The following is a 27,772-nucleotide window of genomic DNA, read 5'->3' on the forward strand; positions in this document are numbered from 1 at the left end:
CACCAAGCTAAGAAGTGAGACCAGCAGGTCTCCCTTGGATGGAACGTTCGTGTCCTGAACACAAACGAACGCGTGCATTCCCAGTGATGACTGGGTGTTGTTGAGCCCTGGCAAAGAGACCTGAGCTGCACCGATTGGTTTTAAGATCATTTATATTCCTGGTTTGCATTCTAAGTTCTGCAGCATTCTATTCTTCTGACAAGACTCCTCCAGGAGAGAGGTGTGGGTCCATTTAAGGAGATTTCCAGTGACAAGAGTTAGGAGACTTTGAAAGCAAATGGGTGGACACTGAAAGTGGGAGCAAGGAAAAAGAATCTCGGACTGAAAATACAAACAGGATCCAAACGTTGAATTAAGTCTTAAAGCTGGTGACACAGAAGTATAGTCGGCTAGCTCATTCCTACACAGGGTCCCCCAAATTTACCTGTCATCTTGTCTTTCTACTCACTGGTAAATTGTCAGTTGTTTCGGGAAAATTGGTCTCACTGTAAAAGTCTGAAAGAAAAACCCTAAAGTTAAAAGCGAGAAGACAACATTGGAAAGATTTTGCTTCCAGGGAGAAAGCACTTTTTTCCCTTGCTATCAGCCAGCAGCTGCCTGGAGAGAAACAGAGAATGAATAAAACCCAGAATGTGGGCTACAGAAGCAAAGAGCGGGAGCTTATAGAGTGGGGAGCCAGCCGCCCGCGGGTGCGGGAAGGGGGACGGGCAGGGGGGTTGTTCGTCAGTCTTGCGACCCAAGACGTCACCAAGGCTGGGGTGTCCTGGAGACTATAAAGCACGCCTTCCGCTCAGATCCCAGCACTCCAGCTGCTGCCTGGGAGCTCCTCCCCGGCAGGACCCAAGCTGAGAGAGTCTCTGGCTCTTTCCTGGCCAGCAGAGAAGCAAACTCCCAGGACTAAGAGAGGCTCCTTCTCCGCCTCCTCTGCCCGGTCACAGGATCACAGGGGGCGGTACCATCCCTACCTGCTACTAAGCAGTATCTAAGAGCGCAGTGCCCAGGAGGTAAAGAACTTCAGGGGAGCCTGCTCCTGCTGGCAGAGGGACTGTGGCAGGTCCCAGACTGCAACCGCTGGCCATGGCCTCAGTCCCCACCGCTGAGAGCTGGACCGACGGGGCGGCAGGAGTGGGGACTCACACAGAGAACTTGAGTTCCGCGCTGGGGGTTACTGAGTGGCTTGCACTCCAGGCTGGCAACTTCTCCACTCTGGGGATGCCTGTGACATCCCAGGCACCGTCCCAGGCCCGGGCCAACCTCACGAACCAGTTCGTGCAGCCGTCCTGGCGGATCGCGCTCTGGTCGCTGGCCTATGGCTTGGTGGTAGCTGTGGCAGTCTTCGGAAACCTCATCGTTATCTGGATCATCCTGGCCCACAAACGCATGAGGACCGTCACCAACTATTTCCTGGTAAACCTGGCTTTCTCCGACGCCTCCATGGCTGCCTTCAACACCTTGGTCAATTTCATCTATGGTCTTCACAGCGAGTGGTACTTTGGCGCCAACTACTGCCGCTTCCATAACTTCTTTCCCATCACAGCAGTGTTTGCCAGCATCTACTCTATGACAGCCATTGCAGTGGACAGGTGAGAGGAGAAGGGGAGGAGAATGGGGGCGGGGGAGAGGGGAAGGGGCGAGGGAGGGACAACCAGGGAGAGGGGAGCACAAAGGGGCAAGCAGTCAGTATAGCTATAAAAGAAATGACAGCCCAAGGGGCTTTAAAGGTGTGGAGGCTGTGAGCCAGTTTCTGCTCCCATGACCTCTCCCACTTCACCCCTGATTCCCTGGGATAGGACATCCAGAGGGACAGCAGAAGGCCGATGACTGCTGTGAAAAATCTCTCATTCCAAGAAGGCAATCAGCTAAAATGACTGAACTATTGTTTAGAATTTGTGTTCATTGGAAAATTAAATTTTTTTGCCTTCTTTTTCTCTGTTGTTCAGTCACTACTATGCAAGCTTAAAAAAAAAAAAAAAAAAAAAGCTCAAAGAGTCAGTCACCCATCCCTCTTCCTCTTCTTTCTAGAGTCTTAGTCTTAATCACTCTCTGTTCTCAAAACCAAACCAGCACTCTCCTGCCTTACCTGCCAGGGTGCAACAGAGGCAGCAAGCTCTTGCTAAAAGTCTTGTCTGTTTCCATTATGCTCCTGATTAGACATAATGTCTAATAATCGAATGTAGACCTCTGTGCCTGGAAGCATGTAACTGAATTTTTCAGAAGATATAAAACACTACATTAAAATAATAAGTGATTACAAAATAAGATACATTACTTCATACATTCTCTCTCTTCCCTTCCATATATATATATATATATATATATATATATATATATATATATATATATTAAAGCACTACACTTAAAGAATAAGTAGTTACAAAATAAGATACATTACTTCATCTCTCTTGTACATATATGTATATGAAGTAATGTGTCTTATTTTGTAATCACTTATTCTTTAGATGTAATGTTTTGTATCTTCTGAAACACACACACCCATATATGTGTATAATGGAGAGAGAGACTCATCACCTAAAGTGGAAATTCTGAAATGCTTAATTAAAGCCTATTGAACCTCAAATATTTGTTACTATTCTCAAGTTTTTACAAATCCTCCATGCATTGGCTTTCCCTTATAGAACACTAAGAACTGTACATGCTTGGGGAAACACTGATGAATCCTTCTCTGTTAGTGAAAGCTGGTTACATTTAAATTCAATATTATGATAAGCATGAACAGAACATAGCCAGGGAATTCTGCATTCAGCTTAGTGATTGGCACTTGCATGGACCTTAATGCCTATTTTAACAGACTCAAGAGTGTGTGAAAAGATTGCCTTTTATGTTAACAGAGTTGTAAAATCAAAAGGACTAAATATTAATTATTATTACACTCAGATATAATTATGAGAAAAAAATATTTATTTTCTTGAAATATTGAACAAAGAGGTTTTAGTAGTATAAAGCTATAGAGATATTTCACTTGCCTGGACCACAGTTTTCACCTGAAGGAGCAATAATTGTATGTCTCTAAGTAGGCTAACCAAGTGTAAACACGTGTTTTAAAGGTCTTCAATGCTGTACCTTGTCTCTCCCCTCAGGCTCTGGTCTTCTACACATTGTACTGGGAAGGGGGATAAAATTGAATGCAAAGACTGAACAAAATCAGCCCAAAGTTTGGAAAGGTGAAATTCCCCTTAACCCTTGCTTGCCCCACAGAGACAGCAACAAATGCTTCCTTAGGTTTGCAAATCATCCTATGCTGTTTTGTTCTGGTTTCTTTTTAAACAAATTTCTTGTATGTAAGTTTTTATCATTGTGCTGGGGAAACGGGTAGCATATAAGGCCACAAAATGATCATAGTCTTCTTGAAGTGCCAACAAGGCAACAAACAATTTAAATTCTAGTGCATGTAAAATTGGTTTAGGAGGAGGAAACAATTTATTTTTGCAGTTTGATCTGGTCAACATTTCTGCTATGGCTTTGGGGTTATCTTAACTATTAATGCAGAGCTATTCATTATATTGAATGCTCTGAAATAATATGGTTTTATCACTTATTCTTTTTCATTTTTTCAGAGAAAACATCATAAAGCTAACTCTAAAACTTACACAGGGTACATCCTGCTATGAAACTGAAGTGAGCTCAGTTCATGTGTTGCAAATCTCTTTACTTAAAAGAATACATTTATTTGAGCAGACAGTTGATGTAAAAACCATTCATGTGGGATGGAAAACTCCATTTGAGATAATTGTAGAGCGAAGAGTACAACAGTTAGTAACACAGTTAGTAACAGTGACAGTTGCCATCATTCCATGTACCCTTTCAACAATGATACCTTATCAACTGCAGACCAGAGGAGCTGCCCGTGTAGTGTTTGAAGCTCTATCATAAATTAACCCTGGCACGATTAGTCCTCCTGTGGTTGCAGGAGCATCATGACTTCTCAGGTTACAGTTACACGGATGGACTGCTACATGTTGCTGACAGAGTCACTATCAGTACATGTTCACAGAATGTATCGTTTCCTGTATAATTAATGTTTTATTAAATAGCAGTTAAAATTAAATAAACTGAAGCTGCTTCTCATTAATAAAGAAATCTGTCACCCAGTATATCCAACCGGTGACCGTCAGGCTTCGTATTGCATATGTGGCTCAACACTTTTGTAGCTGACCATCAGCATCTCATCGTGATGTGAAACTGGCACCCGCCAATGTAACTTAAACACCAGGCGTTTGATGGTACATCCTCTCCACCTGATATATTATAAACTGTTTTATGTGATCCCTTTCTGAATGGAGAGCAGACTCACTTCAATCTGTTTCTCTACATAAATGTAAACTGTGGAAGAAGAATGAGGTTTGATTTAGGCATGTGACCTCCCATAAACTGCAGCAAATGTTTGCAAGCCCCTTGCAGCCCTTAGAAAACTCAGGCTTCAAAAGGGTTATTCCTTTAGTAAGCAATTTACAGTAATGGCCACACGTCTATTCAATAGAAAAAAAAATCATTGTGTCTCTTTGAAACACATTCTGTGCTAGTAGAATTATTTGTTTTATATTTCCACTCTGTAAATAACTCCACCAAAGACTTGAATGTGAACTCACAAGTATTAGCTTTCTACTGACATTAATAATATACTTACTACATTATTAAAAATTCCTGGAAACCTGTTTTGTTGCCTGAAAGGCCATTTACCTATATTCATTGCCATCTTGTTACGCAGACTCCAAATTCAAAGTAGAATTACCTGCCACTACGGAGTTGTAGTTCTCCAAATATGCATTTCTGAAATAAAATATTTGGCTATAACACACATCCTTAAGATGTCAAGCCTTTCCAAGGTCATGCTGAGGAGCCAAGATTCAAATAACTTCAGATTGATTGAGTCTGTGCTCCTCTGAGCCTCTACGCTATGGTGCCTGGAGTGTTGGTTAAAGCAAAATTGACTCTAAGACTGTTAGGATCTAGCACTTATTTATATGCCATGTGTTGTATGAAAGCACATAACAAGTTCTTTGTTACCTGTATTTTAGTCTAGTGTGTAGGAGGTAGAAAATTACTAATATAACAGTATAATAAAATGTGATTTCAGCTCACTTATTGCATACAGCACTTGATTTGGGGAAATAAATAAGCAATATATTCTTCTATTTTCTAGGCATGTATTTCTGAAATTAAGTTAAAAATTCCAAGAAGTTTTATTACTGTAGTAAGGGATTGTCTCTGGGTACATGGCCTTGTTTGATCTGAATATTCAAATAGCTTTATAAAAAATTTAATTCACTGTTTCCTCATGATAACCCTTAAGGATATAATTTCATATGTTTCATGTAACTGTCCAAAAACAGTCACAACAGAGAATAGTTTATATTCTTTAGACTCAGATACAATCCAAATTCATAATTATTGAAAGGTATGCTTAAATGAATAAAAAAGTGTTTATTGAAATAAATGAAAAAATGAATCTATTTCCTGTCTTCTGTTTTTAAAAGTGATCTTCTGTTTTACTGTTTCATAAATTGTTTTGTAAACCACTGTATAAATAAATTCCTTCAAATTATTCATGAAGTGTTTAGGGAGAGCTTTTAAGATAGAGGAACAAAGGCAGTATTGGAAAACAGTGAAGAGTTGGTCTAAAATCAGACTTTGAGGGTATAAAAAATTTTATATTATTTCTAAAAAATAATATAAGTTTAATATATTTTTGTAAATATTTCTAGAAATCTTTTTGTCTATCTTAATTGAAATCCCTGAGCCAGTGTTGCTCTACTCCTGGGGAAAGCCACTCTCTGTGAAGTTACAGTTCTTTATCATTATCCCAGTAACAGGTGAAACATTTAGTTCATAAGATGAATTTGATGATGTCAACATAAGACCAATCACTTCACATCATCAAATTATTTACAAAATAGCTCTTAAAGATATGCTTTGGGAAATATTACCTTTAGGAAATATAAACCTTTGGCTCTTGTAGTTCTTTTTTAAAGGATTTTAAAACATCTTTTTAAATGTAAAAATTATTGGTCTACAATAGTTAATGGTAGAAGTTCTGTTACAGTGCCAATTTTTAACAGATTTATCTCTGTGTGTCTGTGTGTGTGTGTGTGTGTGTGTGTGTGTGTTACAAGTGTTCATACAGGCATGCAGGTGCTCACAAAGGCCAGAGGCATTGAATTGTTCCCAGATTCTGGGAATTGAACTCAGTAAGCCTTTAGCTCTGAGCCAGCCATCTCACCAACCCCTTCAATGCCAATTCTTATAAAATTAACCATCAGTGCATACTGAAAACAATAAATACATGTGTATTCATTAGATGAATATGTAAGGTCAGCAGAGCTTAGCTACTGCTGTGTTATATAATTAGGAGACCACTCATAATCCTAGGAAGCATATGCGCCCAGATAAACCATAGTAAACAAATACTGCTGAGGACTGGTTATGTAGCTGTTCTCCTATAGCTTTTGAAAACAACCTCTTAGCATATAATATATCAATATATCTCAAATGTAGAAAGAAAAGAGACAAATAGACCATTTACAAAATAAAATTAAAATATATAACAAGCATCAATCTTATCCATTGCTTCTACTCAAAACTGTGTTTCCTTATCAGCGATTTTGCTCAGTAAGTAACTCAAACCTGATTTCTTTTCCTGTTTCTGTTAGAAGAGCCACATGATCAATCCCCACAACCATGTCGGTTCTCTCACCTTCCAGACTATTCAGCAGGTTCATCTAGGGCCTCCGCCTGCAGGTCTCTCCTCAGTTGCCAGCTCACCTGGCCCCTTCCTTCCACCTGCAAAAAAACAACTGCATTTTAGGCTCTTCTGCTCCAAATGCTGAGTCTGTTTTTTACTGCTTATTTATTTATTTTCTTGTGTTTCTACAAATTATCTCATCAGATCTTACATTTATCATGTTGGAACAAAGTGGGGAGTCATTGTTTGTGTTTTGTTGTTTTATATACAATTAGTTTTCTACAGATTATACGTGGCACAAGATACCATGCAAACACATATAGACAAATTTAAATTAGTTAAAAATTGAGAGTGGATAAAAATACTGTATACATACATAAATACTTATTTGTCTCTTCTAATTTTATACAAACATAAAATATGAATGAGATAATGCAACATTGGGGCAAAGGGTCCTATTCCCTTGAGAAACTTCATTATCTGTTCTGTCATTCAACTTCATATCTGAGACTTTGTTGATACTCTAATGACCTAAGTTTCTTGATTGCCACATACAAATAAAAGGAAAGAAATTATTAACATGGCTGACATTGCCCATACACACAGTGCACACATGCGTTGGGTGCTAAAGAATTGGTTTTAAGGAATTCATTGTATGGATCAAAAAGACAATACATTTTTAACAATATTTTCATTAACATGAAAGCACATTCTCCTGGCCTGGTCCCTCACCTCTCATTTGGAAAAACGGGCCCTGCACCTCACCTGAGCAGCACAGTGGAGCTGGCCCTGATGGTGAGGATGTGGATGAGCCAACACTGAGATCATGAAAAACATGCTCTTGCTGGCTGCAGCATTGGATGGGCCAGCATGGGAAAGGCAGGAGAGCTCACACCAGTGGTGTGGGTGCTGGAGATCTTGTGGACTGGCCAGCTCAGGTTGGACCACCCCAATATCTACCCCATTGATGAACTGCTGGAGTGCATGAAGGGGCCTGTCCTAGAGATACAAAACTACAGGATCTCCATGACACAGGGCAGCAACAGAGTATCCACAAGGAGTTCAGTGAGGTTCCTGTATTGATAGTGCAACAGAAGCCAGAGACCTCATACCAGATCAATGACTCATGGCAATGAACATTCGTAGGCAAAGAAGTGTGGACAAAAATGGTATACTGTGGGACACACTGTGGCACACAACTTCCACAAGTTTCCCCTGTCCTGGGGAGGTTGCAGGGGTGGAGAGCAGGCATGAAGGGAGAGAGAAATGAGTGGTATTGTGGTGCGTGATTCATAAAGAACTAATAAGTGTTTTAAAAAGCACATTCCATATAGGTTTTAACTATCATGTAGCTGAGTGACAAAGTCATAATACCAAGCAGAGCTCAATGAAACATTGCTGGGGTACTTACAGTTTCTGGATGATCTTGTCTGACCCAAGGTCAAATGCAAGAAAGAATAAACTACTGTTTTCTCTAGAAGTATTTGTCTTGCCTTCAATTTGAACACAGAATGACAAGCAGAAAAAATCAAAGCTGTCATGCATGGCCAAAGCTTTGCAAATCTTCTTCACTCTGGTCCCTGTCCTGTCATCCTGATTCATCCATTTTCCCACTGTAGTACTCAAATCTGTTTTCATAGTTCATTGTAAGAGTCACATTCAGAGTGAAAAATAACTGTGTGTGTGTGTGTGTGTGTGTGTGTGCTGATGTAAGTCAGAGAAATGGGCATCTTCACCTCCATATCCAGTCAAATTTGAGTTTTCTTTGTTTGAGGCATGAGTCCAGTTTGTGTTTCTTTATTAATCTCAAGAGTTGGACCTGTCTTGGAGTGTGGTAAACTGACCAGGGCTCACATCATTAAAGAAAACTGATCAACACAGAAACTCACAACTGTCCAACGTGCAAAGAATCAGATACTGTATAATCTTAGGCTCCACAGAAAATATGCACACTGTTCCCCTCCTCCAAAGGCTCAGAGATCACTGCAGACAAGGGAACAGAAAGACCACAAGAGGCGGAGATAGATGATGGACCACTATAAAGAAACAGTGTCTTCTGGACACAGCTGCACACACGACCTCACAAGTCAGACCTAATTCAAGCATGGAGAGGAAAGTGGGGCACCACTTCCCTCCATAGCCAAAGAGCCATTGCCAACTGCTCACTATTGGCAAAGAACTTACTTACTCTAAGAGTGTAGTCCCTGATAAATCAGCCACATGCCAAGTGAGGACGGCCACACACCGAGGAATATCTGGGCATCACAAATTGCCCTTAATGGTATGAAGGGTGACCAGTGAGAATCTGGGAAGAATTGCAAGAGGGAACATGACTATGATCAAAATTTAATGTTTTAATTTTCCCAGCAGCTGTCGAATCCCAATAGCTCCTCAAATAGGGATGGGATTTCACGCTCACTTCTCCACCTCCCTGCTGGGACTTGAACTTGTACAGAGAGCGCATATGCTGCCAAAATTCCTTGAGTTCATCTGTGCTGCTGCAGTATCATGTACAGAAAGTGTCCTTGAAAGTATCCATAGCCTCTGCCTCCTACAACATTTGTACCCATCTTCCTCTAAATTCCCCGAGCCTTGAAGGAAAAGAGACTAAGGACATCCCATTGGGCACTAAGTACCTCACTGGTTCTTATTCTTTATACGTTGGCCACAATTTTAATGTCATCTACTGCAACACATCTCTCTGATGAGGGCTGAGAGATCCTCTGATCTATGGGTATAGCCGTAAGTCTTTAGGAGTCTTCTTAATACAATGTCCACTTAGCCGAATAAGAGTAATAGGTTCTCCCATAGGGCCTATGACCTATCTAACTGCTTTAACAATACCCATTATGGGCTCCACTACATGGACTGGGCACCAATCCCAACATGATTGGTTACTCCTAGAACATTCCTGTGCGAATGCACCAGTAAACATGCCTTGTTGACCAGTTATATCTCACAATGAGGTTAATAATCGTGTTGCTTCTCTGGTGGTAAACTTAGCACCTGCCAGTACCATGAAAGAAGCCTCCAAGTGAGTACCAGATGATTTCTTCAATTCTGTGACTCAAGTATATGGTATCTTCAGTGAGAGGGTCTTTCATCGGGTTCTGAAGGATGACTAGGAGTATTGACAATGGGCTATAATAATTGGGGACTATATGGGACCCCAATAACCAACAACTCCAAAATAAGTAATCCATTTCTGGTACCGTGGTTTTCGTTTGTTAGGATGTGTTTTCTAGTTGGGATATCATCCTCGCACTGTATGGTAACTTCACTAAAACTCTTTTTATATGTGTATATGTATGTATTTTAGAACCTTTCTACAGTGCTAGTTTTTTTTTTATATCACTCTTTTAAAAAGATTTTTTTTAAATATTTCCAGGTGTGTGTGTGTGTGTGTGTGTGTGTGTGTGTGTGTGTGTGTGTGTGTGTGTGTGTGTGCTCTGCATAGGAATATGTGCTTGTGAGACCAGAAATGTCAAATCCTCTGGGTTCCCTGTAGAGAGGGATCTAATTCAGGACTCTAGAAAAGCAACATGTGCTCTTAACCACTAACCATATGACTTTTTCAAAAGGCCTTTAATGTATTTGTACAGTCCCATATTTTCTCCTCCTAATCCCATCCCAATTTAACTCTCCTGTTCCATTGTCTTTAACCCTTCACACTACTGTGTTTTGTTACCCCTCTCTTAAGACAACCCCCCATGGTCTTTCATTAATTTCTTGGCTTCTGTGGGCATTCCAAATGAAGGTTCAAAAATATTTCCAAGAGTGAGAGAAAGCATATCTCTTTGTATTTGAATTGTTTCACCTGGAATGATTGTTTTCTGCTCCATTTATCTGTGAATTTCTTAATTCCATTTTTCTTAACAGATTAATAACATCATGGGCTACCAGCATTCTATGCATAAATTCCACTCCTGTGAAGTTCAAATGTAGCCCCTAGTCTGCCAAACAGACAGAATCAGTTCTTATATTAAGGTCGTTGGTCTGAGCTTTGTGTGGATGATAGACATGAACAAATTTTCATTCTTCTACGTGTACCTATCCAATGTGACCAGCACCATTTGTTGAAGATATTCTCTTTTCCCTACTGTGTATTGTTGGCTTCTTTGTCAAAAATCAGGTGTTTTAGCTACTATGCCTTGTTTTCTTTTTTTTTTTTTTATTAATTTATTCTTGTTACATCTCAATGTTTATCCCATCCCTTGTATCCTCCCATTGCTCCCCCCCCCCATTTTCCCATTATTCCCCTCCCCTATGACTGTTCCTGAGGGGCATTACCTCCCCCTATATATTCTCATAGGGTATCAAGTCTCTTCTTGGCTACCTGCTGTCCTTCCTCTGAGTGCCACCAGGTCTCCCCCTCCAGGGGACATGGTCAAATGTGAGGCACCATAGTACGTGAGAAAGTCATATCACACTCTCCACTCAACTGTGGAGAATATTCTGACCATTGGCTAGATCTGGGAAGGGGTTTAAAGTTTACCTCTTGTATTGTCCTTGGCTGGTGCCTTAGTTTGAGCGGGACCCCTGGGCCCAAATCTGCCTATCATATTGTTCTACTTGTAGATTTCTAGGACCCTCTGGATCCTTTTATTTTGCTATTCTTGCATGCGTCTCTCATTTAGAGTCCCAATAGGATGCCTTCCCCTCTGTCCCAGTTTCCTGGTAAGTGAAAGCTTTCGTAGGACATGCCCCTTGGGCTAGGATGCAGATATAAGTGAGTATATACCATTTGATTCTTTCTGCTTCTGGGTTAACTCACTCATTATGATCATTTCTAGCTCAATCCATTTATCCACAAGTTTCGGGAATTCCTTGTTTTTAATAGCTGAGTAGTATTCCATAGTGTCACCTTGCACAAAACTCAAATCCAAGTGGATTAAAGACCTCAACATAAAACCAGAGACACTAAGCCACTTAGAGGAAAAAGTGGGAAAGAGCCTGGAACATATTGGCACAGGAGACAACTTCCTGAACAGAACACCAACGGCCCAGGCCTTAATGTCAACCACTAATAAATGGGACCTCATGAGGCTGAGAAGCTTCTGTAAGGCAGGAGACACTGTCAAGAGAACAAAGTGACAGCCTACAGACTGGGAAAAAATCTTCACCAACCCTACATCTGACAAAGGTCTAATATCCAAAATATATAAAGAACTCAAGAAATTAAACACCACCAAACCGAATAACCCAATTGAGAAATGGGGCTTGGAACTAAACAGAGAATTCTCAACAGAGGAGTATCAAATGGCTGAGAAACACTTAAAGAAATGCTCAACCTCCTTAGTCATCAGGGAAATGCAAATCAAAACAACTCTGACATTCCATCTTATACCCATCAGAATGGCTAAGATCAAAAATTCAAGCGACACCACATGCTGGCGAGGATGTGGGGAGAGAGGAACACTCCTTCATTGCTGGTGGGAATGCAAACTAGTACAGCCACTTTGGAAATCTATCTGGTGCTATCCCAGAAAAATGGGAATAGGGCTTCCTCAAGACCCAACTATTCCACTCCTTGGAATATACCCAGAAGATGCTCCAGCACACAACAAGAAAATTTGCTCAACCATGTTCATAGCAGCCTTATTCATAATAGCCAGAACATGGAAACAGCCTAAGTGTCCCTCAGTAGAAGAGTGGATAAAGAAACTGTGGTACATATACACTATGGAATACTACTCAGCTATGCCTTGTTTTCTATCAATACTATTCTGTTTTTATTACTGTAGCTCTGCAGTATAACTTGAAATCAAGATGGTGATACTTTTACCAGTTCTTTTTATTTTAGAGAGGTTTTGGATATTATGTTGGTATTGTTGCTGTTGTTGTCAAATTCAGTTTAAAAGCATTATTCCCAGTTTTGTGAAAAACTCCTTTAGAACTTCGATGGAGTTTGCACTGAATTTGTATATTGGTTTTGGTAGGGTAACCATTTTCACAGCTTTAATCTTAGTAATTCATGAACATAAGAGGTCTTTCTGTCCTTGGAACCTTGTTCATTTTCTTTTTTAGTGTCTTATGGCTTTTATTGGATACGTCTTTCGCTCCATTGTAGTTTTTGAAACTACTGTGAAATTGATTATTTATCTGATTAACACTTAATATGTTTTCCATTTGCATATAGGAAAGCTAAGGATTTTTTGTATGCTAATTTTGTATTCCACTACCTTGCTTAAAGTATTTATTAGCCATGGGAGTTTTCTGGAGTCTTTAGAAGCATTTCTAGGGAGAATTAAATGCTTTGCAAAGGGGGCAGGAGAGATGGCTCAGACGTTAAGAGCACTGGCTGCTCTTCCAAAGGTCCTGAGTTCAATTCCTGACAACCACATGGCAGCTCGCACCCATTCATAATGAGATCTGGTGCCCCCTTCTGGCCTGCAGGCACTATATGCAGGTAGAACACTGTATACATAATAAATAAATAAATAAATAAATAAATAAATAAATAAATAAAATTTTAAAAAAGAATACTTTGTAAATAAGGATAATTCTACTTCTTTTCCTATTTGTGTTTCTTTCATCCATTTCACTTGTCTTACTGCTGCAGACACAACACCAAGCACTACACTGAACAGCATCCTAGTCCAGTTTCTGCTTTTTATGGAAATGATTTGAATTTTTCTCCACTTAGCATGATGCTATCTGTGGGTTTGTTGGATGACGCCTTTATTATGCTGAGATGTTCCCACATATCCCTAGATTTTCCAGGACTCCTTTTGACAAAGAGATTTAAGACATAGGTATAACTTCCAGCCTTGTAGTAAAGTTCTGAGGGCTTAGAAGATCCTCTCCTCTGATCTTCAGAAGTCTGTGGATGTCTCCCTGGATTCTGTAGGCCCTAGGAGTCTGGGTCAGATTAAACACTGTGTTGGTTCCAAGCACTTGGTAGATATGTTGCCTGATAAACAGGCAGAAAAATTGATCTGAGTGATCTACCTGGATTTCTGGTATCAACTGTACTCACTATCTGTATTGAGAGTGTCAGTGACTGACAGATTTTTTTATTTTCTTATGTATACATTTCTCTATTAACAGTGAAGGTAAATGTAACTTTTTGTAAGCAATAGATTATTTTCCCACAGATTTACAAGAAACTGAAGGTTCACATGCTTCTTGTTACCCATTCTGAGGCCAGTTTACTCCTAAAATGTCAAGCAATGACACTGGCTTCGCATTTTGGCCTTTACAACAAAGATTGACTATGTGTGTCCATTCCTAAATACTTCTGAAATTTCGCCATTAAGTAATGATGGGCTGGAGAGATGGCTCCTCCAGAAGTCCTGAGTTCAATTCCCAGCAACCACATGGTAACTCACAACCATCTATAATGTAATCTGATGCCCAATTCTGGCATGCTTGTGTACATGCAGGCAGAGCACTGTATATGTAATAATTCTTTTAAAAAAGATAAATGATAACACATTGTGTCATATTTCCATTTGTTCTTATATAGATATGGTTCAACTGTTGGTTTAATAATTTTAAGGGGAAACAGACCAAAAAAATTAAGAAAAAACTTCTTACTAGACATATAATCTGGCATTTAAAATGAACAGCATTATTCATACACATGTCATAATCACTGTCATTTTCATTATCATCATCATTACCATCTCACAACAAGATTACTGCTCATAATGTACAAAGGCTTAGCACGTTCACTAGTTTTATTATCTCTCTTTCTACTTCTATTGGCTGCTTGCCGGGGATTGTTTCTCAGTTTGCCCTGTACATTTTTTGATACGGCATGTAACTTCAAATTATATTACTTTACTTTATTTTCACACTAAATCTAATAAACTTATACAACATGGTAGATTATGCTTTTAATTCCTTAGATTGGGAGGTTGAGGTAACAAGACTGTAATTCCCAGGTCAGCAATGACTATCCTGAGTTTGAAAACATCCTTTTGCTACGTAACAAGACACTGTATTCAACAAAAAGTCCAGTTAAAATTTATTTTGATTGCTATAAAAATCTAGGCTGTTAAATATATGAATAAAATCAACCCCATCAGTTCATAGACTATTTTCATCATCACAAAAGAACTACCTTCCATAAGTGTGTATTCACATCCTGAGCTTTCCCTAAACTCTACCAGTGACAAATTCATCATCCATCACTTGGTCTTTCTGTGAAAGGGTCATATCAACATAAGCATTCGGTGGTGATCATTGAGGTGGGTACTTAGGCTCACCAGACCATCTCTGGTAATATCTAAGTGACTGAGTACTTCACAGGGATAGTCACATTTTCTTTTCTATTGTGTCCCATTGTGGAGCTGTCCTGGAATCTGTTCATACACTCTCTGTGGGGCACTTATGGTTTCCTAATTATAAGAAATTATCATGAGAGCTGCTATGAGCATCTGTGGACTTGGGTCAACTATTAATTGAACAGAATGTTGGATTTTTATTTCTGGGCCATCCATCCATACTACCATACTTGGAGTCATATGCTCTGTTTACAGAATTCTTAATAAGTTTCAATATTTTCTCCCATTTTAAGATTTTTTTTTTTCACTTCTAGAACCTTTGAATTCCTACCTGACTTTAGGATGAGCCTTTATATTAAAGAGTTAGATTTGGGAGATTCATAAGAATAGTATATATGTTCTGATCAATTTGGAGGATGTTGTCAGTTGACAAATTATGAGCTATCAGCCCATATTCATTTCTTGTTTTTCAGTTCACTCAGCTCTTCTTTGTTTACTTGCAGCAGTGTTTTGCACTGTGTTTCTTTCTTTCTTTCTTTTTTAGTTTTTATCTTAAGTATTGCTTTTTAAATATTATATTAAATACCATTTTTTTCAAGCTTACTGTCAGGTATTTCATAGTTAGTCTATATTGACAACATGTCCTAATGCTTGTCTGGTCTGATATCAGTGTAGTCAGTCTGGTTCTTTCATTTTTCCTCATTTATTCCAATGTTTTCATGGACTCCCTTTTTCCATTGCTTTATTCTCAACCCACAAGTCTATCTAGTTCACATGGATTTGAGGCAACATCTGTTGCTTTTCTTTAAGCCTGAAGAGCACCATTTAGCATTTATTTAAGGTGGATATGTTTCAGCAAATTCTCTCTGTCTTGTCTATCTGATAATTTCTTTTCTTTTTTCTTTCCTTCTTTTTTTTTTTTTTTTTTTTTTTTTTTAGAATTTCTTTAATTAAGCTTGCAGTGTATTTTGTGTTTTACATTTAGGTATATGCTTTTTTTAGTTACTTATTTAATAAAGCACAAGGTTGAGATCAGGTTAAGTATTTTTTACATATAGATGCCCAATTGTTTCAAAATATTTGGTGAAAAACCAATCATTTTTCACTTAATTGCCTTTTCACCTTTGTCAAAAATCAATGAGCCATATTTTCAAAGGACTATTTCTGCACTCTTGATTTTGCTTCATTGATCTTTGTCTATACCAAATCCCACAGTCTTGATTACTGCAGCATAGACCAGGTCTTAAAATTTGAAAGTGTGATTTGTTCTACTTCAATCTTATTTGAACATATTTTTCTGTCCTACTTCTTTGTCTTTTCATATACATTTCAGAATGAGCTTGTATACTTACAACAAATTGTACCTTATAATATTTATATTAAATCACTTTGGAGACTAACATTTACATGCTAAATTTTCTAAACAGCATCCCTCTTCAGCATATTTAAGACTTTTCAAGACAATATTTTGTATTTTTCAAAGAAATAGGTCCTGTGTTTTTTGTTAGGTTTGTGTGTGAATGTTTTTAGTTTATGAAATGATATTTAAAGTTTCTGTTTCAAGTTGTTGATTGCTAATATATAAATGTCATTATTATTTTGTTTAGAGACTCTTGATGAGCACACTAGTTTTAGGTACAGAATTTCATGGATGTATTTGTATCATTGAAAGTATTTTTTCATGAGAATAATATATTAATTTTTCCTTTAAATAAATGTGTCTGCCAATGTTTATTCATAGCTTATTGTACCATAAGCACCATGTTGGATAAAGGTAATAGAAGTGAACATTCTTGCATTATTAATTTTATTAAATATTATTACAAATATATACCATAAACTACCTACAGCAAGAAGAACAATGAAACAATCAGGAATAATATAAATGTTACATTCATAGTGTTTTGGCTTCTTGTATTTGGCAGCCTTGAAGAAAACATCATTCCTACCTTGGTGAGTCTAAAATTCTGAATGTAAATCAATATATATCATATCTCATCTTTGTCAACTTAAAACATCTATCTAGACCTAAAAACATCTTAACCCCTAAACAACTAAGCTTAATTGTAAAACTAAATTATCTGGTCTTCAACCTGATCAGAGACTTAAGAAGGAGTAAAATTAATTACCTGAGTATATAGGGGGTGCAGGTTAGCAGCTTTCCAAATGAGATGACAGAGACAATTTGCTGCCTGAACAGTAACACAAAATTCTCTATAAGGTTGGAACTTCATCTTCAGCCTTCTGGCTCAATATATTTGACAGACATATTTGTGAGGTAGTAACTATTAAGGACTTGCTTACTCTGTCTTGGCAGTTTGACTATCAACTCTGCCTACTTCCAAGCTTGCCCATTTTTAGGCAGAATTCTGTCTGTGGTAGAAAGGAGGACCTTTTCCCGAATGGCTGGTTGGCCACATTTGAAGCCATCTCCATAAGGAGGTTCTTTGATTCTCATTATCGTCTTTGAGGTAGGCTGGGTGTTGCCAGGAATTAATGTATCTCATTGTAAAAGTATCTTTGAAATAATAAAAAACATCTTTAGATGCCATATTCCATATGTCTCTGAGATTTTTGAAGACCTTATCTAACTATTTTATCTTGTCTTTCTAAAGAAGCATACCTATCTGTTACACCCAGGATGCATATTCTTGTGATAAAAATAGACTAGTAATTGATATGACCATAATTTTATCAACTAACAATTCACTTGTATAACTTACTTATCCTAAACAGCCTGCAATAGCACTTTCAAAGTATTGGAAGTAAACCTTGTATTATAATTGAGTTCTTTGGGTACAATACTGCATATTAGAGTAGAAATATATAAAATGTGTGTAAAGAATAATCTTACATTTGAATTCTATAACCATGTATCTAAAATTAAACTTATTTTGCATCTATGTACAAAATTCTATAACAGTGAATTAAAAAATGACCTTATGAGTAATAATTAAGGCATTAAGTTGTGGAGTAGATTCATTAATCTACTTTTTGTCCTATAATACCTACATATTTCTATATTACCCCTTATTTATTTTCAACCTCTATCTCCAAACCTAAGAATGAAAGATAAAGGAAAGGCGAGACATCCCTGAGTCCAACCTTGTTTTCTCTAAGACCAATAATAACTTAAAACTAACTCTCAGTGAAAATGAACATCTATCACCCAAAAAGCAACCCCAAAACTACCCAACCACCCTTATGGGAAATGGGGCATCATTCTCTTAAGGTTTTTTTCTGGCTGATCTGGGATGCATAATACCTTTACAGAGGCTCAAATCAAATTGGGTAAAATGGTTAAACAAGCTAGGAATAGCATTTGTTGTCCTTTTCTAAATGTTGAGCATTTTTCTTATAGTAGGGAAATGTACAGCATTTTATTATTTAAAATGTTAGAAAATTGAGATCTATAGATTCTCTAGAAGATTTAAGAAACTATTTTATATTTTAATGTGATAAGAACTTATGCATTTTTAAATCTTATTTGCTAAGTTGTCTGTATCACTTGATATGTTCAAATGGTTAGTTTAGATTAAATTGATTAATTGTTTTTCAAGACTGGGTTTCTCTGTATAGCCTTGGCTGTCCTGAATTCACTTCATAGGGCAGGATGGGGCAAATAATTCTGGGAATAGAGTCCTGTTATGTGCCTAGGAAGAAGAGAAAATTGTCATAAGTTACCAGCCCCACACAAACAAAATGTAAAAGAACCATATGTGGAGCCACTGGAAAACACTGTTAATCAGTGAGGCTTACTGGACCCATCCTTAGGATAGAAAAAAGGCAAAGATGTATGACAGGCCCTGCTAGGTTTAGAGGATCATGACTGTTATGATTCAAGTTTATATCTAACACATCTGATCTAGTTTTAGGCTTATGAGATTTTTTTGTTTAGTTTTAGTAAAAGGGAGTTTTATGCGATTTCTTTAAGTAGAGGACTATGAACAGAGTAAAAATCCGGCCTGTCTTGTCTTTTGCATTCTCCTAGAAGCAACTCAAAGATGAGGACTTGAGCTGATAGTTTTCATTTGGGAACTCATGCTAACGGGTAGATACTTTCTTAGTAGTACTGACCTCATGTGGAAAGAGGACCCTGAAGAAAGTAGAATCAGAGAAAGAAACAAATTCTGTAAATGCAATGAGAGCTTCTGATTAAATGTGGTATAGCTCACATATCCTTCTCACACTCAAGGGAGGCAGTGTCATGACAAGCTTGCTGAGTCCATTTTTCACTAGTTTAAGGAAATACTTCAAGGGTTCATAATAATTTAATTGATAGTGAAAGTGCAAAATCCAAAGTGGACGTCTGCAGGTTCAGAATGTCAATTCTAATTGTATGGAAGTTCTTGAGATGTACATAACACAGAGAAAGTCAGGATCCCTTCTTAGGATTCTTAGTTTCAGTAGTAAAATAACTTACGGTGGACTCAAACAGACAAGGATAATTTCCTGAGGATTTAAAAGCAAGCTGTGGGGGATTACCTCCCCCTGTATATGCTCATAGGGTATCAAGTCTCTTCTCAGGAACCTGCTGTCCTTCCTCTGAGTGCCACCAGGTCTCCCCCTCCAGGGCTGTCCTTCCTCTGAGTGCCACCAGGTCTCCGCCTCCAGGGGACATGGTCAAATGTGAGGCACCAGAGTACGTGAGAAAATCATATCCCACTCTCCACTCAACTGTGGAGAATGGAACAGTCATAGGGGAGGGGAATAAGGGAAAAATGAGAGGGAGGAAAGAATGGGAGGATACAAGGGATGGGATAGCCATTGAGATGTAACAAGAATAAATTAATTAAAAAATTATCTATTTGAAGAGAAAAAAATAAAAGCAAGCTGCAAAGGCTTGGCTGCTGTGAAGACGAAGTAGGTGAAGAGGGAAAAAGCCATACCAACTAAGCTGATATGGATGTCACATCCGTGATAGACAAGCAGTCACATGGTGGGGAGGAACGCTTTAGAGAAACAGTAAGAAAACCCAAAGAGTTAAAAGTGTTTTAGAAATATTTGGGAAATCATGATTATAAAAGAGAATATTAGATTTTCTGCACAATTCATGCAGACAAACCCTTATGTGTTTGAAGTCCATATGTCACTGCTAATTGATTTTTAAAATCATTAGTAAACAAGTCTTGAGGAGCTATGGGTCTTTCTTAATAGTGTAACTTTCACTAAGAGTGTGTAAAACCCTGGAATTGATCCCCCCAAAACCACACAAACACATGCATACACATATGCAGAGTTGAATTCTGAGAATAAATACTGTTTCTAGATGGAACATGTCTGTCAGGTAAGGGTAGGGAGGGAGCAAGAGAATGACACACACACACACACACACACACAGAGAGAGAGAGAGAGAGAGAGAGAGAAAGAGAGAGAGACAGACAGACAGACAGACAGACAGACACAGAGAGCCATATAAATAATTAGAATTTATATTAGGGCTTTGTGTCTAATTTCATAATAAATGTTGGTTTGTAGTTTTATTTTTTCTATCTTTATCTGCCTCTGGCATCTGGCTAATATTAGCGTCAAAACTGAATCATACAGAGCCTCTAGTTTTCAGTTCTGTTGCACTATGCCTCGCATTTAGTTGTAACTGGTCTTTGCTATTTTATGGGTACGTCTTCTTCTTCTCAACTCCCCTGAGTGACCACCAACCACCGACCCTGCCTCTCAGAGCCCGAGCCCAGAGATTCCCAAAATTCCAAATGTCATACAATCACAGAAACTATCTGCAGCTGGCAAAATCATATCTCTGCTAGAGCATGCGGCAAATCATAGTCAGCTGCTGCAGACAGTCCAAAACAGCGCCACATCCCCTAACCTTTGATTAAAACAAAAGCATATTCTTATAGTATTTCTGTGTTTTTAAAAAAGAACCAAAATTTCAGAATTCTTACTACATTCAGTGTTATTTTTCTTTTAAATTTTTATAGTGTCCAAAAGTGAAACCATCCACTCCTAGATGAATAATTATTTATTTAATTAATTTATTCATATTACATCTCAATGGTTATGCCCTCCCTTGTATCCTCCCATTCCTCCCTGCCTCCCATTTTCCCCTTAAACCCCTCCCCTATGACTGTGACTGAGAGGGACTTCCTCCCCCTGTATATGCTCATAGGGTATCAAGTCTCTTCTTGGTAGCCTGCTATTCTTCCTCTGAGTGCCACCAGGTCTCCCCATTCAGGGCACGTGGTCAAATATGAGGCACCAGAGTACATGTGAAAGTCAGACCCCACTCTCCACTCAACTGTGGAGAATGTCCTGTCCATTGGCTAGATCTGGGTAGGGGTTTGAAGTTTACGGCCTGTATTGTCCTTGGCTGGTGCCATAGTTTGAGCGGGATCCCTGGGCTCAACCCTGCCTATCATAATTTTCTTCTTGTAGGTTTCTAGGATCCTCTGGATCCTTCAACTTTGCCATTCTCCCATGCTTCTCTCATCTAGAGTCCCAATAGGATGTTCTCCCCTCTGTCCCAGTTTCCTGGTTAGTGAAGACTTTCATGGGGCTGGTTGATCAGTGGAATCGAATCAAAGACCCAGATATGAATCCACACACATATGGTCACTTGATTTTTGACAAAGAAGCCAAACCCATTCAATGGAAAAAGGATAGCATCTTCAACAAATGATGCTGGTCTAACTGGATATCTATGTGTAAAAAAATGCAACTGGACCCATATTTGTCACCTTGTAGATGAATATTTAAATGAATAATAAACATGGATATTGTTTGGAGTGAGCCTCTATAATATTAAAGGAAGTACTCTATTTCTTCTAAGAAAATATCTACAATATTCTCTTATGTTTTCAAATACATCTCCATATAGATATCACTTATATGTTTATAATTTTATATGTCACTCACTCTTTATGGATTTTCCATTGCATTATCACCTTCAGGTATTTTTCCAGAATCAGCTTTCAAATTCATTGATTTTATTCTCTTGTTTTGTTGGGTCTGTATCGATTTCCACTCATTTGATTTCCTTTCTTTTCTCTTGCTGAATTTGATTTTCTCTTCCTGTTTTCTAGTTTCTTAAACTTACGCTTTTCTTTAAAAGCTTTTCTTTATTTCTATAATACTGAGCCTTTGGTTCTAATTTTCATCTAGGTGTTACTTGAGGTGATCTCACTGATTTTCATATTTTTATATACTTGATACAAGATATTCTTTTAGATTACTTTGATAATTCTTTGACCCATTTTGTGGCAGGCAGACTTCAAGGCATTTCTCATTATCTCGGTCTCCTAGTAATATTCCCTTTTAAATTATCTTCTATTAAGTGATCAACCTTTGATTTGCATCTATCCAACAAACTATGGCAAATGCCATAAGTTGCTATCATGATAATTATCTAACATTATGACATGCAGACCACTAGCTGATATCTCTACTAGTTGCCTTTATTCTATTGATGATTTTAAAGAAACAAGTTCACATGAGGATTATGGCCACAAGGACATTTTACTGACATCCTTAAAAGAACAGACATAGCTGTTTTTGAGTCAGCATCCCAGATGCAAACGTGCTCAAAGCTGATGGGATCTACATAGAAGAACCATTGAAGTTGTCCACAGATGTCTGAATCCTAGAAATTATATCTTATTGACTCTGTCTCATTTAAATTACTGAGTTGATGACAATTTGTTGCACTACCTGAAACTGAGACATAAAGTGACAGTATGTTGCATATCAGCTGGGTTATAGCAGAGTTTTTCGTAACTCCCAAACTAAGAGATTTTTCTGTCTTGCAGAACAATCCTCCAAGCATCACAGTTGTCATATTCATCAAGATATCTGTGCCTACTTGAAAGAGACCTTGAAATTGAGTTTGTGCACTGTTGACATTCTACTTAGAAGGAAGGATAGAAGAGAATTACTGGACCAACTCTTGAGTTTCTCAGGACCCTGCAACCAATTGGATATGTTTCCATTGTAATGGCGTGTGATATTGTGGCCATATGGTTATGTTATAAGGCTATAAAAAGTTGAATACCCCTAGTGCAACACATTACTAATGTGTTTCTGGCTTTACAAAGTTAGGGAATATACAACTATGTTCAGTGTGTTACTTGATTATGTTTCTAGTTTATATATTCTCCATACAGTACTTTTTATTTTTGTCTTAGAATACAATCCTTCTACTTATTAAAAAAAATATGGTCTGGAGACTTAAATCAATGGTAGAGTGCTTATCTATCAGTGCTCTGGGTTTGATCCACATGCCATATATGCATGTGCACACACACACACACACACACACACACACACACACAAATATACACAAGAGAGAGACAGAGACAGAGAGATGGGGAGAGAAAAAATACTAATAAAAGTTTTAAAGGTTTGCTGTAAATCAGTATACAAAGTTACATGAAAACAGCCTTATGTATACAAATGGATAGTTAACTTTTACTGCCGTTTGGTGAGCAAGTACATTCTATAATTCTTGTAAGTTCAGAAATACAAATGCATATCTCAAAATGCATTTATGTCATTAAGAGACTCATGACTTTACAGAATAACTATGTGTAATAAATTTCCACTGGTGTATTTAGGACATGAGAGAGAAAATGTTTTGGATAAATTTGATAACATTTGTAAGTAAATCAGTTGAAAGACCCCCTCAACGTGTTAAAAAATAAATTTTAATGGGAAGAGCATAGAATAGTATGCAATGTGAACCCCTTTTGTGTTTTAACTATGTTTCATCCTCAGTTTTGCAAGTCAATTTTTAAATATCCTATTTTACCAGTTTGAAATGCAGACAAAACAGGAGAATCTGCTGTGCATAATATTTCATAAGTAAGTATAGCAAGAAAACAAATAAATTAAAGTAAAAAGTCTAAAAGGAAAAAGAATAAACTTAAAATGGAAGTATGAAGACTACCAACACATTAAAATCCCTTCGCAAGAAGTTTGCAGACTATGGTATCAAGCAGGTGGCAATACAGAATAACTGTCAACTTCCTAGTAGCCCTATTACACTATGTGAGAATACAAATGATACAGTTATTTGATCTTATTCTAGACACTTGAAAAGATCCTCACATGGTGAGAAAACAAAGCTGGAAAATCTATAGCCCTCATCAATAATTTCAGGTAATATATCAGTTAAGTAAAAGCTGCTATGAGCTGAGAAACTGGCCTCCTAATCAGCATTCTAGTGTTAGGAACAAAAGAAATGCTATTGTGTATAGAGCAATGATGAAATGCTCACTTAGTGATGATGAAATCTGACCTCCTTTTATCCACAAAGACAGAAAGGTTGGTCAGCAACCTACTCAAGGGTTCCTGTGGGCTGTATGTGATTCACAAATCCTCCCTCCTAGAAAAGGCGAAAAGCTTGGCTATCAAAAGGGAACTTGTATCAAACCACAGCTGAGTATCTGAAAGTTTTTAAGTACCTATAATTTATATTGAATAGATCTGGGAAGGGGTTTAAAGTTTACCTCCTGTATTGTCCTTGGCTGGTGCCTTAGTTTGAGCGGGACCCCTGGGCCCAAATCTGCCTATCATATTGTTCTACTTGTAGATTTCTAGGACCCTCTGTATCCTTTTATTTTGCTATTCTCCCATGCGTCTCTCATTTAGAGTCCCAATAGGATGCCTTCCCCTCTGTCCCAGTTTCCTGGTAAGTGAAGGCTTTCGTGGGACATGCCCCTTGGGCTAGTATGCAGATATAAGTGAGTATATACCATTTGATTCTTTCTGCTTCTGGGTTAACTCACTCATTATGATCATTTCTAGCTCAATCCATTTATCCACAAATTTCGGGAATTCCTTGTTTTTAATAGCTGAATGGTCAGAATATTCTCCACAGTTGAGTGGAGAGTGTGATACGACTTTCTCACGTACTCTGGTGCCTCACATTTGACCATGTCCCCTGGAGGGGGAGACCTGGTGGCACTCAAAGGAAGGACAGCTGGTAGCCAAGAAGAGACTTGATACCCTATGAGAATATACAGGGGGAGGTAATCCCCCTCAGGAACAGTCATAGGGGAGGGGAATAATGGGAAAATGGGGGGGGGGGAGGAATGGGAGGATACAAGGGATGGGATAAACAGTGAGATGTAACAAGAATAAATTAATAAAAATGCAAAAAAAATAAATAAATAAAAATAAATAAAAAGAAAAAAATTTATATTGAATAGATCAGGGGATTTTATCAAGCTAACCAATCACCATATATCTTAACTGCTTGAAACCTTTAAGCCACACAATCTCTAACACAGGTCTGTTTGATATCCATTTTACGGATAGGCCTGTTGGTATTTCAGCAGTGGCCTGAAAAGTAACTTTTATTCTCCTGGCTCAATTGTTGTCTGGGAGGCTAACTGCCACCTTCTGCTAACCTAAGCCTAGTCATGGAAGCTTCTAGACTCTGCACAATCTAATCTAGGCATAGAGTGCTTTAGCCTCTGAGACTTACTGCTGAATAAGCTCACCCTTACTTGTTCTTTTTGAGCTCCAGGCTGGCTGGCTCAATTCAGCTGTTCTATATCAAACTTCTATCCCAGTTGACTTATTTAATCAGGCTTTTCACTTGGTCCACAATTGTTCTGCTTGGCCATAAACTAAGGCCAAATCTACTCTAATCTTGCTTCTTCTCATTTTCTGGCCCTTTCCGTCTTCACTTGAGTTCTCTCTCTGCAACCCATCTCTATTACTGTCCTTGTAAAACTGCCCCTCCCCCGCATTACTCTATTAATTAGGTTTCCTTTCCTCTCTCCTGAGAGTTGGGTGTATCCTATTCTGTCAAATCTTCTCTGATTTGTCACCTTTTCTGTCACTCAATTAGACATCTCTTTCAAACATGGGTGCACCTTTCTACAAACTAACTTTTTAGCTTCATTTGGGATTAAAGGCCTGTATCACCATGTCTGGATCTAACTTTTTCTTTACCTGATACTTACTCCATACCAGTCTGGCCTTAAACTCAGACCCATTTGCCTCTGTCACATGGATTAAAGGCATGTCTGTATTCCACCCAAATCACACAGACCTAGAATATCTTCGGATGTGATATCTTTCCAATTATGTTCTGAATTAAGAGTCTCTACGGTGGTCCTTCTTATATTTGGAAATTTAATCCCTGTGGTGTACTGTGTCTGGACAATGAACGAGCTTGACCTTGTTTCTGATTACACATATCAATACCTTCCCAAAGGAGCCTCTATCATTTCACCCCTAATCTCCTCATTGACTGTCTCCTAACCCTTGTTGTAAAAGATTCCTTTCCCATAAATTTATGGATATGTCAACCACATAGGGTTTAAACTTCCCTGTTTGCCCTCCTGGTCCCACACATTTAATCCATCATATACTTTGTCTTATTTGAGATAACTGATAAATTCCTATAAGCCTTCTAAAGTGGCCATTCTAGATCCCAAGACTTTTGGGAAAGAATCATGACATCTGCTTCTATATCTGCTGAACCTTCCATTTTAACACCATTCCTTTGTAATACTAATTTGGGTATCATCAACCACTGTTTGACAGAGCACACATTGATCAGTACTCCCAAATGCCCCTGTTCTTTCTACTAATGCAGTTTTACCCTTGATGTAGGGAAACAGTAACAGCTGAGAAATTCTATCCCTTCCATCTCCTTTTTTACATATGCCATGATTTTAATTTCTTCCTTGTAATCCCCATCTGTCATACCTGGATGCACAATAAATCCTTGAGAAGTTAGTGCTATTCTTCCTAAGATCATCCCTACTGTCACTGAAGGCAAAGGAGCATAAACACCCGTGGTTATTTTGTAACATTTAACTCTGGGAGCTAGGGTGAGAGGTTGATCTGTGGCCAGATGCAAAGCCACACTGTTGTCAGTAGCACGAACGAGATCAGCAATGCTTAGTAGTGCTATTTGCTTCCCAAGTGCTTCCATCTCTACCAACTCTTCCAACATTCCTGTTGCACAGACAACTCTGCAATCCTGGGTGACACTTCCAGTTTTGTTTTCCAGCAATTTTCCCAACTTTTAAAAAACAGAATATAGGAAGACAGCAAAGCAAAAAATAGAAAAATTGCCTCTGTGAGTAAAACAGGAGAGAACCCACCAATAGTAGCTGCCATAAACGTTATGCTGACATAATGAAACAGTATTTTCATTCCTTCATAACCTGCTGTCTACAGCATTAGAAACCAAGTTTCCCATTATGCCTAGCCATATCTGGGTTCCACTTTTTAGCACTACTTTTAACTCTATTTTATTTTGGTTTCTTAACCTCTACCTCTCTCCACCAGTGCCCCAACACTAGGTAAGAGAGAAGAAAGGCTAGAAAGAAAAGGATGTAGACCTCGTTAGACTTAGCTACTTCTGGTTAGGGCTGCCAGGTTCTTTGTGGCAATAGCAATCTCAGTCCAGTTGTCAGAATATCTAACAGCCCAGCAAAACAGCAAATAGCAAACAGCAAACACAATAGCAGGATGAATCAGCAACCTTCTTCCTCCTCCGACCATCTCCTTGAAGCATTTCTCAAAGCATATTCTCTCTCTCTCTCTCTCTCTCTCTCTCTCTCTCTCTCTCTCTCTCTCTCTCTCTCTCTTTCTCTCTCTCTGTCTGTCTACCTATCTATCTCTCCCTCTCTCTCTATGTCCCTCAAATCATCTTTTTCTCCTCTTGTACTCTGGTACTTATATCCTTTCAGAGTCCTCAGAAGTAAACTAACAGCAGCTGGCAAAGACCATGCCCCTCTCGAAGCCACAGGAAGCAATTATCAGTTGTAGACAAACTAAAAGTAGGCCCATATCCCACACTCGGGATTAAAACAAAAACATTATACGACGGGGTTTTAAAGAAACCAAAACTTCCATGACAGGGAGC

The 27,772-nt window shown here is 38.3% G+C and overlaps 1 protein-coding gene across 1 annotated transcript in view; it reads left to right on the forward strand.

The window, feature by feature from the left end:
- The first annotated feature begins 932 nt into the window (after positions 1–932).
- The window catches only part of Tacr3 (tachykinin receptor 3), a 90,806-nt gene continuing 63,966 nt past the window's right edge, over positions 933–27,772 (forward strand). Inside the window, exon 1 of the mRNA XM_051165628.1 lies at positions 933–1,583. Within this exon, the coding sequence (XP_051021585.1) occupies positions 1,078–1,583 (506 nt within the window). The 5' untranslated portion in view covers positions 933–1,077. The remainder of the gene's footprint in view (positions 1,584–27,772) is intronic.

The sequence above is a fragment of the Acomys russatus genome, chromosome 23 (genome assembly GCF_903995435.1).
Source record: "Acomys russatus chromosome 23, mAcoRus1.1, whole genome shotgun sequence".
NCBI lineage: Eukaryota > Metazoa > Chordata > Mammalia > Rodentia > Muridae > Acomys > Acomys russatus.